General features: G+C 47.4%; 4 protein-coding genes across 4 annotated transcripts; 1 reads left to right on the top strand and 3 right to left on the bottom strand.

The window, feature by feature from the left end:
• Positions 1 to 4,303: 4,303 nt before the first annotated feature.
• On the top strand, positions 4,304 to 5,938 carry H6S33_012090 (uncharacterized protein; the record flags this gene model as incomplete). Its single annotated transcript, XM_044843464.1, has 1 exon — positions 4,304 to 5,938. The coding sequence occupies one exon, from the start codon at positions 4,304 to 4,306 to the stop codon at positions 5,936 to 5,938; it is 1,635 nt and encodes a 544-aa protein (XP_044695758.1).
• An 870-nt stretch (positions 5,939 to 6,808) lies between these two features.
• On the bottom strand, positions 6,809 to 8,910 carry H6S33_012089 (uncharacterized protein; the record flags this gene model as incomplete). The annotated part of the gene is made up of 8 exons (XM_044843461.1): positions 6,809 to 7,081; positions 7,151 to 7,443; positions 7,509 to 7,853; positions 7,907 to 7,979; positions 8,045 to 8,158; positions 8,225 to 8,339; positions 8,404 to 8,423; positions 8,512 to 8,910. The coding sequence occupies 8 exons, from the start codon at positions 8,908 to 8,910 to the stop codon at positions 6,809 to 6,811; spliced, it is 1,632 nt and encodes a 543-aa protein (XP_044695757.1).
• A 794-nt stretch (positions 8,911 to 9,704) lies between these two features.
• H6S33_012088 (uncharacterized protein) lies at positions 9,705 to 10,604 on the bottom strand (the record flags this gene model as incomplete). The annotated part of the gene is made up of 3 exons (XM_044843460.1): positions 9,705 to 9,981; positions 10,052 to 10,261; positions 10,345 to 10,604. 3 exons carry the CDS (start codon positions 10,602 to 10,604, stop codon positions 9,705 to 9,707), a joined length of 747 nt encoding a protein of 248 aa, XP_044695756.1.
• Positions 10,605 to 11,889: 1,285 nt separating this feature from the next.
• Positions 11,890 to 13,267, bottom strand: H6S33_012087 (uncharacterized protein; the record flags this gene model as incomplete). The annotated part of the gene is made up of 6 exons (XM_044843459.1): positions 11,890 to 12,152; positions 12,216 to 12,248; positions 12,303 to 12,706; positions 12,762 to 12,847; positions 12,905 to 13,061; positions 13,116 to 13,267. 6 exons carry the CDS (start codon positions 13,265 to 13,267, stop codon positions 11,890 to 11,892), a joined length of 1,095 nt encoding a protein of 364 aa, XP_044695755.1.
• Between the last annotated feature and the right edge of the window lie 129 nt (positions 13,268 to 13,396).

Raw genomic sequence — 13,396 nt, 5'->3', positions numbered from 1 at the left:
AGTCTCGCGTTCCACTCATTGTTAGTGCCAACACTGGTGAGAGAGGGGTTACCAAATTGAGGGTACAAAGTACTCACCACAGGACCCGAAATTTTGAATGGCTAGAAGTGCTGTTTTGACGCCAAGAGTTATGATCACCCTCCAAACCTCACCATCTGGAAACGGAGGAAGGGATATAGGCGCAACTGTAAAAGAAGAAATAGGTATTAATTAGCAACCCTCAACACTATACAATAGCATCCGTTAAGAATGGCGCCTAGATATAATTTAGCTTATTTAACATTATGACGTTGTAATGGTTGATGGCAGTGATTTTTCAAACAAGACTGGAAACCTCGAGACCTAGTTCCGAGAAGTGTTCAGGAGAGAGCCGTATTCAGGGATGCAACAAGGGCCTAAGCATACGAACCGTATTTGAATATAGACAGGCACTCTACAGAAGAAGCAATATCCCAAGCCAGCATTAAATTGAATCATTCTTTTGATGAAAACTTAACCAGGATTTAAATGAAGTAACGGTCGAATATCCCATATACTCTAACGAAAGCGTGCTGACCCCATGGTTGCCGATGTGTAATAAAATAGATGAAGGAAGGGATTTATGGAGCGGTAAATGTGTCAAAAGTAATTTTACCAACGGTAGTAAATTATTTACCACCGGTGGTATAAGCACTGAATTTCAGTCATTGTATCTGCACGCTATCCTACATTAGTATATTTCCCACCGGTATAAACACTGAGTTTCGGTCTTTATGCTGCGCTATACTAAATAAGTAAATATTCAATCATAATGCCAAAACTTATGAAAATTTCCCACCGGTGGTGAGATACCGCCACCGGTGGTGAGATACCGCCACCGGTGGACAATTTTCATATATATTGGCATTATATGGCCCCTTTTGGCCACAAGGTCTGTGCTTTTATCATAAAAATTAGCATTATAGGTTATAAATACAGGTATTATTTTCACCACCAGTGGTAAAATAATTACTACCGTTGGTAAAATTACTTTTGACACATTTACCGCCCCATAGGGATTGTGCTGTTGATTTAATATAAAAAAGTCTATAACATTCCAGAGAAAAAGTGTTCGCTCTATTCTGTTCAAGTCTAGTGAAGCCAAATTAAATCACTTCGAAACGTCGGAACTTGAGTGTTTTAGCGAGTGATCCGGTGGAGGGGGGAGGGGGCGATGGGGAAGATAAAGAGAAGTCGGATTTCGGGAGTGTACCTGGAGAACTAGGTGATGCGAAAGTGATAGAGCCTCCAATACTAATCGGAAGGTGATTAAAGACTACAAAGGCCGTGAGAATTTGGACCCAGAGGAGGGAGTGGAGGCGGGGAACAACGGCAAGGCGGTGGCAGCTATACACCTCTTTTGCTTGCAGCTTGGTAGCATACATGTACGTATACGTACATGTACCCCTAGTCTCGTACTCATCCCCTACGTACAGCAAGCTGATCATATGAGCTAACTTACACCAGATCACCTTCAACCAGCTTCACATATTGGTTTTCCCGAGTCTTGAAATAGTTCACTAGCCCATCAAGTTATTCGTGCCTGGCAATGGAAAACACGAGCTTTCCACGTTTCGCCGTCCAACTCACTCTCATTGGCTACATACCTCGCTTTCTTCCAATAAAAAATTCATTGCCCACGACCTACACAGCTCCGTGCTCAGGTTTTTCTTGCTTGACTAAACTAGTACGTATTGCGCAGTTTCTACTATCACTCATATGCATGGGCGACCCTCTAGTGTCATCAGGTAGCAAAGAGGAGACCTTCTATCGATCGGAGGACTATACAAACTCCTATCGCCCCCAGTAACATCTCAAGAGTCACTATCGCCTCAAGCTCATGAGAGAATCCCTATCACCCCTATCGCCTTCAAAAACACTCTTATTTCCAGGAACGCACACAAGGGACATCCTATCGTCAAGTGCTCAAGGGAGTCATACTAAAGTAATCCCAATACGACCATGGTGTCTCGCCGGCCCGCTAGAAAGCAGAAAGTAGCGCCACAAGGGACAAGACACTCAAACCGCTTACTTTCTGATGATCGTGCGATAGATATCAGCTAGGGTCCGTGCTAACCATCCCGCGTAAATATACACCCGGACGCGAGTTATTCCTTCAGTATTCCATACTCTCTAGATTACACTCTCATCGCTGCCTGCTCAGGGCAAATCGGCCGGCGCCGGACCTCGTCTCTTCAGTCGATCATAGGCTATCACTCGCATTTACCGAGGCTTGGCACAGGAGCAACTTTATTACTGGATGTATTATTGGTCCATCGTCTTTCTCTAAAGGAAGGTTCGGAATTGGCTCTTTGCCGTCACTACTACCTGTTCTGATGATTAAGAGGGCACATCTGCTTCGGTGACGTCCCGAAACGTGTGTTCGTGCCATTGCGGTACCGATTGGGACATTGACTTCTCACTGGGTCCTAAGAGTCCATTGCGTGCTAGTATATGGAAACTTGTGTTTTCCCTTCAATTATGGAGCGTAAAAACTTAAAATTCACTGGAGTTCAATTTAGCCTCAGTCTTTATCTCTAATTGGTAGGAGTCTTAGCTCCAGGTCCCTTTGACCTCCTCCATCGCTCATTCACCCTACTAAAGATAAAGGCTAGAAGTACTGAGTTGAGTCTCCAAAATCCTTTTCTTTGACCATGTGATATTAACTTATTTTGTATCATGCATGTATGAACCCGTTGATTCTAGCCCGTGGATACCATATCGACAAGAGCTACTTACTTCGAGTAACGGCTTGTGATACGAATTACTTCGACACCTCATCCACTACAAACGCCTAGTCATACCTTATTTTTACATACATACGGTCTTTTGACACTATATCGAATACTCAATGAGATTCCCCCCTCATTTCGACACACTGGAAATGGATCCAATCCGTTTGTAATATTCATCGGTATGGACCCAAGGCTTTGTCCTGTAGCTTGCTTTTTTTCTTTTCCTCGATTGTGGCAATTTCCCCAAGATCAACCAAGTCAGAAACCGAAATTCTTTAAGCCAGAGATATTGTGACGCGGCATTTGTGGGCCAAATTTCCTCATGCAAGTGGGCTTTGGGATGAAAAAGGTAGGAGAGGGTGGCATTGATAGTTACTCGGTGTTCTGGGTCGTAAGGGGTCACTCAAGGTCATCCAGTCTCCCGCAAGGCTTGGGTGAGGACTTATATAAAGAGGGCCAGACCATTCATTTCTTAATACTGGCGTACATATATGCTGGATAGTTGGCTTTCCGAAATGTGTGCGGACACATCATGTCAACACTATGTTCTTTTCAAATTTCTGTGACTACATGTATACAGTTGGCTTGACCCCTGTGCCGAAAAGCCAGTTATATTGTCACTTACTGGATTGCTCTTTTGGGAATATAAAAGCGGAAACCCTTCGTTCTTCTTTTCTATCGGTCCTTAGTCTGATTCATCGATTATCTCATCTTATCCTAGCCGATAGGGTAGTCAGCACCTTACACTATCCGCAGTCGATCATCACCAAATCATTCTCAATATGCCGCGGCTATTCCCCATACCAAGAGCTCTTGATAAGGACTCACAGCCAGCTACATATACACTGTACCTCCACAGATGGTATGAAACCCCTCACAATTGAAAATGATATATCTATACAGTATAAATCTAGTTTTATTGACAACAACGACCGCAACTCAAGTTGTAACTTTGGGGGTGAAACGGTGCGGGTTTTGCAATTTGTATCTACGCCAAGATCTCGAATGGAACTAGGCACATCCACGTATCACCGCAGCTCGCGATTCGGTCTTCGCCATCTCCTCCACTGCCCAGAAAAGATGATGCGGGGAGCGTGCAGGTTACACCTTCCCGTCCAGCCAATGGAATGTGGAATAGCTGTATGTAGTAGGTTATGTAGGTATATACATGCCTGTACCGCTTGTTATGGCGGCTGTCAGGGCGCTGCAGGGCCCGCCGTCGCCCCGTCGCCCCGTTGCCTGGCAACAGATGCGAAACGGTTAGTTACGTGTAAACACACATGACCCTGCGCGACAGGGTCCAATGAAGAATAGTTACGGCGCAGTAACATTCCCCTCCTCATCATATCTGACATTTCCCATACGAGCTGTGGAGGCAGGTATGGTATGTATATTGGATCCCTTCCCTTCTCCCCTCTCCTACTGACCGACCCCCTTCCCCGTGTTGTTACAATTTGCTCACCTGCCCTGACCCTATCTAACTGATCTTGAAGAACCAAGGTGGGATAGAATTCTAGAGGAAAGGGATCGAAGAACAGAAACAATACGGAATGCACCTACGCAGGAGGCTCCCTGCAGCGTCCAGCTTGCGCTCAACACTCTCGGCAATAGTGTTCATCGGCTTACTTCCGTACATCGCAAACGCTCTCCCTCTGGGCCTATTCCCCCGCCAAACAACGACGACGACGGGAACAACGTCGAGCACAGTTCCCGGCAATGTAGTATTCACGGGGACTGGGCTGTGTGTGGTGCCGGCGCCGTGGACCCAAATTTTGTCCTTTTTCGTCACAAATTACATCGCGCGTATCGCAACATTCAAGAAGACATCCGGCTACGAGGGATCGCGCGACTACTTTCGCACCATCATATCGCTATTTGTCCCATTCTTTGGTATCAGTCAGGCCGCCAGTACTATCGCTCGGGGAAGCCGTTTTCTGGGGAAAGATGAAATTGGCAAGGCACTACACGCTGGGACTCTCTGCATAGTGCAGCGGCAACAAACATGGAGGCCGAAAAACGGCGACGTGATTCGTGGCTGCACGTTCGAGGAACCCTCGAAAAGATCAAAAAAGAAGAACAGGTTCTCAGGCTCACACCATAGGGAGGAGGCAGTACTCTGTATCGAGGCCCCGAATATGGAGGAAATAGTGAATCCCACGAAATGGAAGATTCAGGGCCAATACAACCTCCCCAACGGGTACGGCTTCGCAAAGCTACCCCCGGGGACCTCTCTAGGCGCCATTAATCCTACAACCGATCGCAGTACAATCGTTATCGCTTCCTCCTATGGAACTGCAAAGTCCTTCCTTGGTGCCCTCCAGATTCTATTCTCCATATACACCCTCTACGGCGCCTATGGCGCACAGGTCACAAACTACGGCTATGCCGCATTCGGATTTTCAGTCATTCCTTACACAATCATGTCTTTCCTCAACGCGATCGCAAACATCATCGAGGCGGACTACGACACCCTCTTCATGGTCGAGAGCGAAGTGATGGTCGAGGCCTTCGGGCGCACCAAGGAAGAGTTTGTCGGCGCCGTAGGGGCGCTGATCCCAGACGTCAATCGACGGGAGTGGACCGACATCAAATTCAAGCGCCACAAAGAGCGAGGAATGTACGCGTACGAGCTCGACGCCAACGACGAGGAAACAGGGAGGAAATGGAAGGTGGTTGAAGCAGAGCCACTAGGCGCTGAATTCGCACTCGCGGCACAACGATTCGATCAGCCTGTAGGGAACCCGCAGCACGCACTGCCAATGATACAGCAGAAGGAGCCGGTGTCGACAAGCCACTGCACCAAAATTATTATTCCGGGCGCGGGCCAGTATCAGCGTAAGAAGAAAGAGGTTAAGAAGTCGAACCGTTTCTATCACCAGTCGGTATCTATAATCATCATCAGCGCTCTTATCCTGCCGTACATTATTCTTGGTGCATTGTCGAGGTTTAAGCCGGAGGGAAGCACGATGAGGCAGAGGACATTTATGATGGGATGGTTAGTGTCTGGCCAGGTTCTTGGGATTCTCGATGTGGCGGAGACGAAGGGTGGGAGGAAGAAGTGGTGGAGGCTGATGGAGCTGCTGACGGAGACAATCATTGTCATCATTGGGTTTGCATTCTCGATCGGTGGTTTTATAGAGGCGGGGAGGATGATGAGGAACTTTGGCTTTTGCCTGAGGTTGTAGAATAGTATGTGATATGAGGCACGTGATTATGTTTTTTACGGAGTTATTTTCCTTATTTTCCTTATGTTTTATCTCTGCCAGGGATGGCTATGTTTTGTGTAGACACAATTTTTGATGAGCGTGAGCCTGAATTGTATATATTTAATGGCGACTATTTTGTATTGATGGTTTTCAGTGGTGTGACATATTGAGGGGTTTGAGCCCGAATTCTGTACAAACCCTTTTATCTGTCTAGCTCTGGGCCGTAGGCAAGTTAATACATCGTGCCCTCATAGGTAGCGGACACGTACTAGCGGAGGGGTGTCGGCGGCTGTTCATCACTTCTACGCAGAGTGCCTAAATTTCGAGGCCGTGGGTTTACCGTCCTAGCACCGAGCGAGAGCTTTACTGATTTTCTTCACCCCGCCGGTTTAGATGTGTGGGTGTTGGATGGAAGAGGACGGTACTGTAGTTATAAGTACATCTAGATGGTTGTTGGAAGTGTACTACATCAACTTTGGTCTTCAAAGCCGCAAAGAAAACACAGAATTCTCCCTTTTCCACAAGGCCGGTAAAAGTGGTAGGATGAACCTTTACTTATAATTACAAGAAATACTAGTCGGGGTTACTACAGGTGTCCACTTCTGTCCACTTGTGGTTGTTGCCCTACTGTCCGCCCTAACTGTTGTCCTAATGGGTTGAGGACACCGTAAAGCAGGTACTGCAGAAAAGTTGCGGGCATTGTAAAGTATTTCTCGGTGAGCGGACATCTGTTTTGCACTCCACTACTAGATAGTGCACTCCTACGAAACTCTTGGCACCACCGAGTGACACTCCATGAATCTCAACTGATTATTTTAACAACTACCCACCCAAAACCTTTACCACAAACTACCTCAACCACGAATTAATATACGCCATCCCCTCCTTCCTATACGTATCCGCCTCGACATAGCTCGTATCGTTCCTAAACACGAAATTGCTCGGCCCCTTCCTATAATCCGGCCACTTCGCGACCCCGTCAACGCCATGCCCGTTGGGATCCAGGTCCGTCACGAAGCTCGCCCACATGCGTGCCATGAGGTGCCCAAGCTTTATGTGCGATGGGTCGTCGCCTAGTGTAGTGATGATCTTGTTGTCGGTGTTGGAGAAGACGTATGGTATCTGTTGCGTGCACCGCTATATTAGTATCCCGGCGCAGTGTATACTGGAGTAGAAGGGAGGGGAACGTACGTCGGAGAAATGCCCGACTCCGACTTTACTCGTTGTGTTGAGCAGCGGACTGTCGAAGCGGTAGGAATACACCTTTTGGTCGACACCCTTGGCGGAATAGGTCTCGGCGAGGAGACGGCGCGGCGCATCCATAGTGATATCACCGGCGATGCTGGAGTAGCGTTTGTACTGGAGACCGAGAGAGGGCCATGTACGGTTGCCGGTGCCGAACGGTGAACCTACTGCTGGGTCGTCGGGGTAGAAGGAGAGGACCTTTTGTGCTTGGAATGTGTTTACTACCCATCGTTTTGACGCTAATTTGCAGTGTTAGGACACTGCCACGAACACCGCCGGGAAGGCTGGAAGGGAAGTAACTTACTGATAAGCTGCGCAACAGCCTCCTCATCGTTATCGACCCCACTAACACCAAAAGACGTGCCCTCATCCGTGCAAGTACCGAGGAGAAGAGGGACCTTGATGAGCTTCTTCTGCTGAAGGGAGAGCACAGGCCATTGCTCGACAAAAGCGCCGTCCACTACTGCGAACCACTCATATCCGACGTTCATGGCGGGGTAGATGCTTTCATATGGCACTTCGCGTAGGCATTGTAGCGTATCAGTTGCATTGTAGCAGCCGGTGGTAGTCGTGATGCGGTTATAGAGTGGCTGGTACCACCGGGTGTCGTTGTGTGGTGGGCCGACAGCATTGCCGGATTGCAAAATTGCTTGTAGCTTGTTAGCACTAGATGTATTACATGCGAGAACTTTGTGTACGAACCTGCGCGGAATAGACCATCATCACGCCCACCATATGCCAGTAGATGATTCCCGACACTGAAAGCTCCTGCCGACTAAGCATTTAATTGACAAATCAGTACTCCGCAGCCAAAAGAAGCAGAATCAATTGTTTACTCACCTCGCCCCAAATCGTAACCTTATCCGCATCACCTCCGAAGGCCTTGATATTCTTTTGGACCCACTGCAGAGCTACGCGCTGATCTCTTATTCCAAGGTTTGTATTTCCCGAGTTCTGGTTCGGACATCTGTGTCAATGATTGAAAGGCAACGGTCAGGGCTAGGGTTTGGAGTGTGTTACCAGAACGTCTTGACCGTACAGAAAGCCGAAACCGCCGAGGCGGTAGTTCATTGAGACACCGATAACGGGCTTGCCCATTTCCGCGCTTTGCTCGATGATATAGCTCATATTGTATCTGTATATTTCATTAGCCTGGTCAATTGACTTTTCTATACAATAATCATCAGTAAAGGACGAACCGTGGATCTGCTGTAGTTCCCTAACACCGATCATTTCCGTCAGCATCCTTCCCAACCCACACAACCAGACAGCCAGCATCAAAAAGAAATAAAGAAAGAAAAGCCTACCTGCATCCACCCACCGCCATAAATCCACACCAACACCGGCAACCCCTTCTTCTCATACCCCTTCGGCACAATGACATTCAGATTCAAGCAGTCCTCATCCAGCGTGATCATACCATTCTCCAGCAGCACCGTCGTATCACTCCCATACGAGGGACACGATGCACCATACTGCTTCACCTCCCTCGCATCCTTCGACTTTGCCATCAGCAGCGTAGCGGGTGTGAACCGCTGCGGCTTCGCGGCGTACGGGATGCCGAGATAGACATCTTGGTTGAACTCTGGGAGGTGGCGGCCGATGAGTGTGCCGGTGTTGATGGTCACTGTGGGGTCTTTGGCGAAGGCGAGGAGGGAGGCTAGAAGCCAGCCGGTCAGCTGAAGGAGGATGCTTTTGGGGAGCATCGTGGACAGAACGTGCAATTGCGGATTAAGGTTCAATTGCAGTAGAGAGCTTCTGGACAGCACGTCTACAAGAATAAGAACAACAACAACGTGGGATCTGGCCTTTTATCTAGAAGGGAGATGCAATTGAGAGCCCCCGTTAGAATACCGGTATTCACACAGCGTGGAACAGGTACGGGACAATCGGTACCGAAGCTCACGGCTATGGTGATTTATCCGATTGCTAGTTTTGCGGGGTACATGGTACATTTTTGTGGGGGAGCGAGCGTGGGGAAGCTGGGGAAAAACGGCGCTCGCCATCTTACCCCGGAATCTGCGCATTTGAGTTTCTCGGTAGTAGATAAAGGCTGGGGCGGGCTAGAATAGGGCCCACTTTTAGTTGATTGCAATTCACCGTGACGTTCACGTGCAGTGCCATAGACCGGGTTCAGAGGCTAATTCCGGTAGTTCATCTTCACATCACGACGTAGCTGCTGTCCAAGGTACTCTACTTTACAGCTGCAGTTCCTTGGCCATCGTGACGGAAAAATACAGGCCCGTGGCTCTCTCCTTTATGCTGATATTCAATTGGCTCAAGCACGTGCTGATCGTGGCTCGCTTGGAGCTGGAGCGCAAGCTGTATTCAGGCAAGACCCTAATATTTAACCTACTATCTAGTGGGTTAGGGTTTCAACCAACAATTGTACAACCCACAACGGCCAAATCCCCGAGAGAAAACGTCTACAGTTTTCAGCACCGGAAGAATTTGTCGATCCAACTCTCTTGGTGATAAGAGCTCACCCAGTCACCCCCCATCACACGGCAGGGAGGGGTAGTACAGAGCAATTATTTCCTGATGGAAGGACTAGTGGATACCTCCCATCCCCATACTCCACCACTTTTCCAGGGTTTGGATACATGAGGTCAATGTATTTATCCACCCCATCAACGGTAGTCCATGTTGGACTATCGCATCCATTGCCGATATTGGCAACCATCATGTCCGGGAGATGCGAGATTCCGCTGCCGCCGTTCTTGATGTTTACGCTGGCGCAGTTCTGGAACATCTCGTGGTCACGGTTGAACCAAGACCTTGAATTAAATAACAATAGATGTTAGAGATGAAATACCAGCAAAGGAAGGGCCCAGGGGATGAACATACCAAGAGAGGATAATGACACCACTAGGAGCCTCTCTAGGGATCGTGAAATTGAACTTCTGCACATCGTCGATGCTGCGTTTCGGGCAGGACCCGATGAAGCTCTTGATGACCTTGAAGGTTTGCCCGCGGTCGTACGAGAGCGAGATCTGACAGCTGCCGCCGCCATGTGGCCCGCCCTTTTTGTTCGCGGCAGGGCTGTTTGGCTCGAGCCTAGCAAAAAAAACAAAAAAAACAAGATTGGCTTATTGTATATATACTGAGTGAGCTATATCAGGGAATGGGGGACTAAATACATAAAGTAGCCGGTTCCGCCAGCATTGTAAGTTGCGACTTGAGCGCCCTCCCGGGTGCCCATGAGCTTTGCGTACCCGCGGCAAGGATAGTCAGAGCCGTCGGGTTCAAGAGGGTCATTGTAGTTCCCATCGATGGGCCTAGAGGGGTCCCGGTATGGGTTGAGTTCGTAGTTAAGGGGTGTGGGAAACTTCATTCCCATGTGTGCGGATATCGCTGGCACACATACCAGGAGTAATGTTGCGAGGGTGTTGATAATCATGATTGATCAAAGTTTTGACGTACAAAGGTGAGCTACCTAGATTGTTTGATGTGGTCTGAATGACGAGTGTATGTATCTTGAAATATAAATCTTGAAATCGTACAAGTGGCTGTTTGTAAGGACTGTGGTGGTTGGTGGTTGACATTCCATTTGCAAATCTTGAAAGCCTTTTAACACAGATTGCAAACTCAGATGGCGCCGAGTCTCCCTTGAATGTGCACGCAGCCGGGCCGACCGGCCTTTGCAATTTTAAAGGGTTGAAATTCAACAAAGGGACCGAAGGGGAAACATATGTATGCAATGGGCCGGGTGTTTCGGGTTATATTTCATATATCGTTATTAATCATCATCTCCAGATCTCCGCAGTTCGTATGGCCATAAGTATCCACAGAATCTCGATTCCTATCCATAGCTCCACAATCTTTAATTACTGTCATCACATTAGCAGGTGTAATCATAAAAAGAGAAAACCACCCCTTACTTCAATTTCATTCGATGATAGGAAACAATCTGGCAGGCAACCAACGCTATACCCTCGTCTGCCTGCATACTGCCCTATAATGCTGGGTCGTATCCTTGGTAAAAGATCAATCAGTTGATAAGAAAGATAAAGAGATCTGTGCGAAAGGCCACTCTCTTAGCGCAAACTTTAGGGTGGGTAGCATTAACACTTATCGACAGACGAAGGGATATACCATAAATGAAAAGAAAACACCCTTTCGTTGGTGGACAACTTGGTAGACAAAAATGCCGATAATGAATCGAAATGGAGCGGCAAAAGGAAATACTCGGTCTGTATTTGAGCAGATAGAGAAATTGAGTTCTCAATCCATGCAAGCCATTTCTCATGGAATCATGAAGCACGTATAATGTAGCCAGCAGCAAAGTACAGAAAAGGACATGAGAAAGCTGGTTGATGTCCAGATCTCAAGCTCTCCTCCTGAGCTAGCATTATCTCTAGCTAATTGGCTCAAGGCCACATCACATGAACCGTGGTCACTGCGGTTCGAGTAACATATCTATTCAGAAATCATGTAGATTGAGTAAAGTTACGTGGAAGTGCACTTGCTTGTAGGTGACACACAGGGCAGTATTGAAAAACGCTTATCGTAGTACTAAGCTTTTTCTCCCTACCCTAGCCCTAACCTCTAGTACTACGATGCATATCACAAAGACAGCCCCCACGGCCGATCCCCTCAAAGACGTAACACCAGTGTGAACAAAAGAATCCATTAATTAAAAAGAACGTATAGCAACATAAGCTCAAAATGATCCCCAACTATATCTACAGCTCATAAATATAACACAAGAAATCACCCTCCGTATCCATCAAATCAGCGACTTCAATCATATCTGCCAGTCTCCCAAGACCAAGCTCAAACTCGAGCGTGACATTCCCTGTGGGGAGACCAGTGCGGTTGGGGGCCATTATGTCTGACCACGGCGCAATGGGACCTGAGATATCCCAAACGCGGTTCTCTTGGTCGGCCATTGCCCATTGCCACCACATGCGGTCGAGGTTTGTGTGGTGGAGGTAGAAAAGCGGTTCTTGATTAGGTAGAGTTAGCATTTGAGGTTATATCAGATCCCAAGGGATAGATTGGTACGTACCAGTATTCGCAGTAAACACATCAGAAGCAGAGCCTAAGAATGTTAATATAATTCAATCAAGTGCATTGGAGCGCAGATCTAACAAACCTCCTACGGCGAAATGTCCACCACCATGCACGCCCATTTTAACATAACTAGGCTCTCCCTCCAGCACGTGGTGCATCCAGCCAAAATCCTTCTGTGCCATGATTTCCGCCTCGACATTGGCATTACACCAATCATTTGCAATTGTTGGGTTAAGACTTCGTTGCAAGCATCTATCATCCCGGATTTGCGTTGTATTTCTTCCGATATGAATAGTCCAATCCACAAAAGGTCCGTCAGTAACACAGCCACCACCTGTACCCTTCGGAAGATCAAGTCCAGGAAGTGAACTGTCATTGGAATATTGACCATCTCCGCCGAAGCCTGTATCAGGGGAGAATATTGGAGAGGCCGATAAACCTGTGACTTCAGCCGTAGGAGGTACATCTAGGGAGTAGTCCCAATAACTATTTCTAGGCGTCAGCTTTTGTTGGTTAGAGAGGGATTCTATGAGTAGCATACGGTTGGGCGCCTTTATAGCCACAGCGGTTTCTTAAATCCTCTTCGTATGTCCACATGAAGTATCTGTGCCATGGCAGGAAGTGTCCCTTTAATTGACGTGTTATTTCATATATTCATTGATTGTATCAGGGATTGAAGCATACCACCAGGTGCACATAAGGCGTTTGGATCTTATGGACGTATATGTAGTCCTCAAAAACCGAAAGTCCGTCGATTACATCGGCATACTGCCCCGGAATGCTGTGAAGACAGTCTACAGCTCGAAGATAGTCGGCCTTCTCAGGATCAGAAAGCTTTCTCCTACAAAGAGAGTTAGCTCCAGTCCCACTAAAGATTTATTTCATGATGTCAAACCATTCTTTGCGCACTCGTGGGTTCTTGCAGATCCCATCATGATTCTCATGTGTTCCATAATCCCCATTTTTCAAAGGTAAAGAAGAAACACAAGTCAACCCGAAGGTAAGAATCGACAAGGCTTTCGAAACGAAAGATACTGAAAAAAGCATAATGTCCAATACTGAGAATATGGCTGTAGTGATCCTGTTGAATGATACTGTCTCCGTGGAAATTGGAAAAGGAAACCTCTTTATATACTAAATCTTTCCTATTATCAAGACCACCCTAGCAGAATTGAC

This window comes from Morchella sextelata (assembly GCF_020137385.1).
Source record: "Morchella sextelata strain SCLS chromosome Unknown scls_7, whole genome shotgun sequence".
Taxonomy (NCBI): domain Eukaryota; kingdom Fungi; phylum Ascomycota; class Pezizomycetes; order Pezizales; family Morchellaceae; genus Morchella; species Morchella sextelata.
This window is presented reverse-complemented; position numbering and strand designations above follow the sequence as displayed.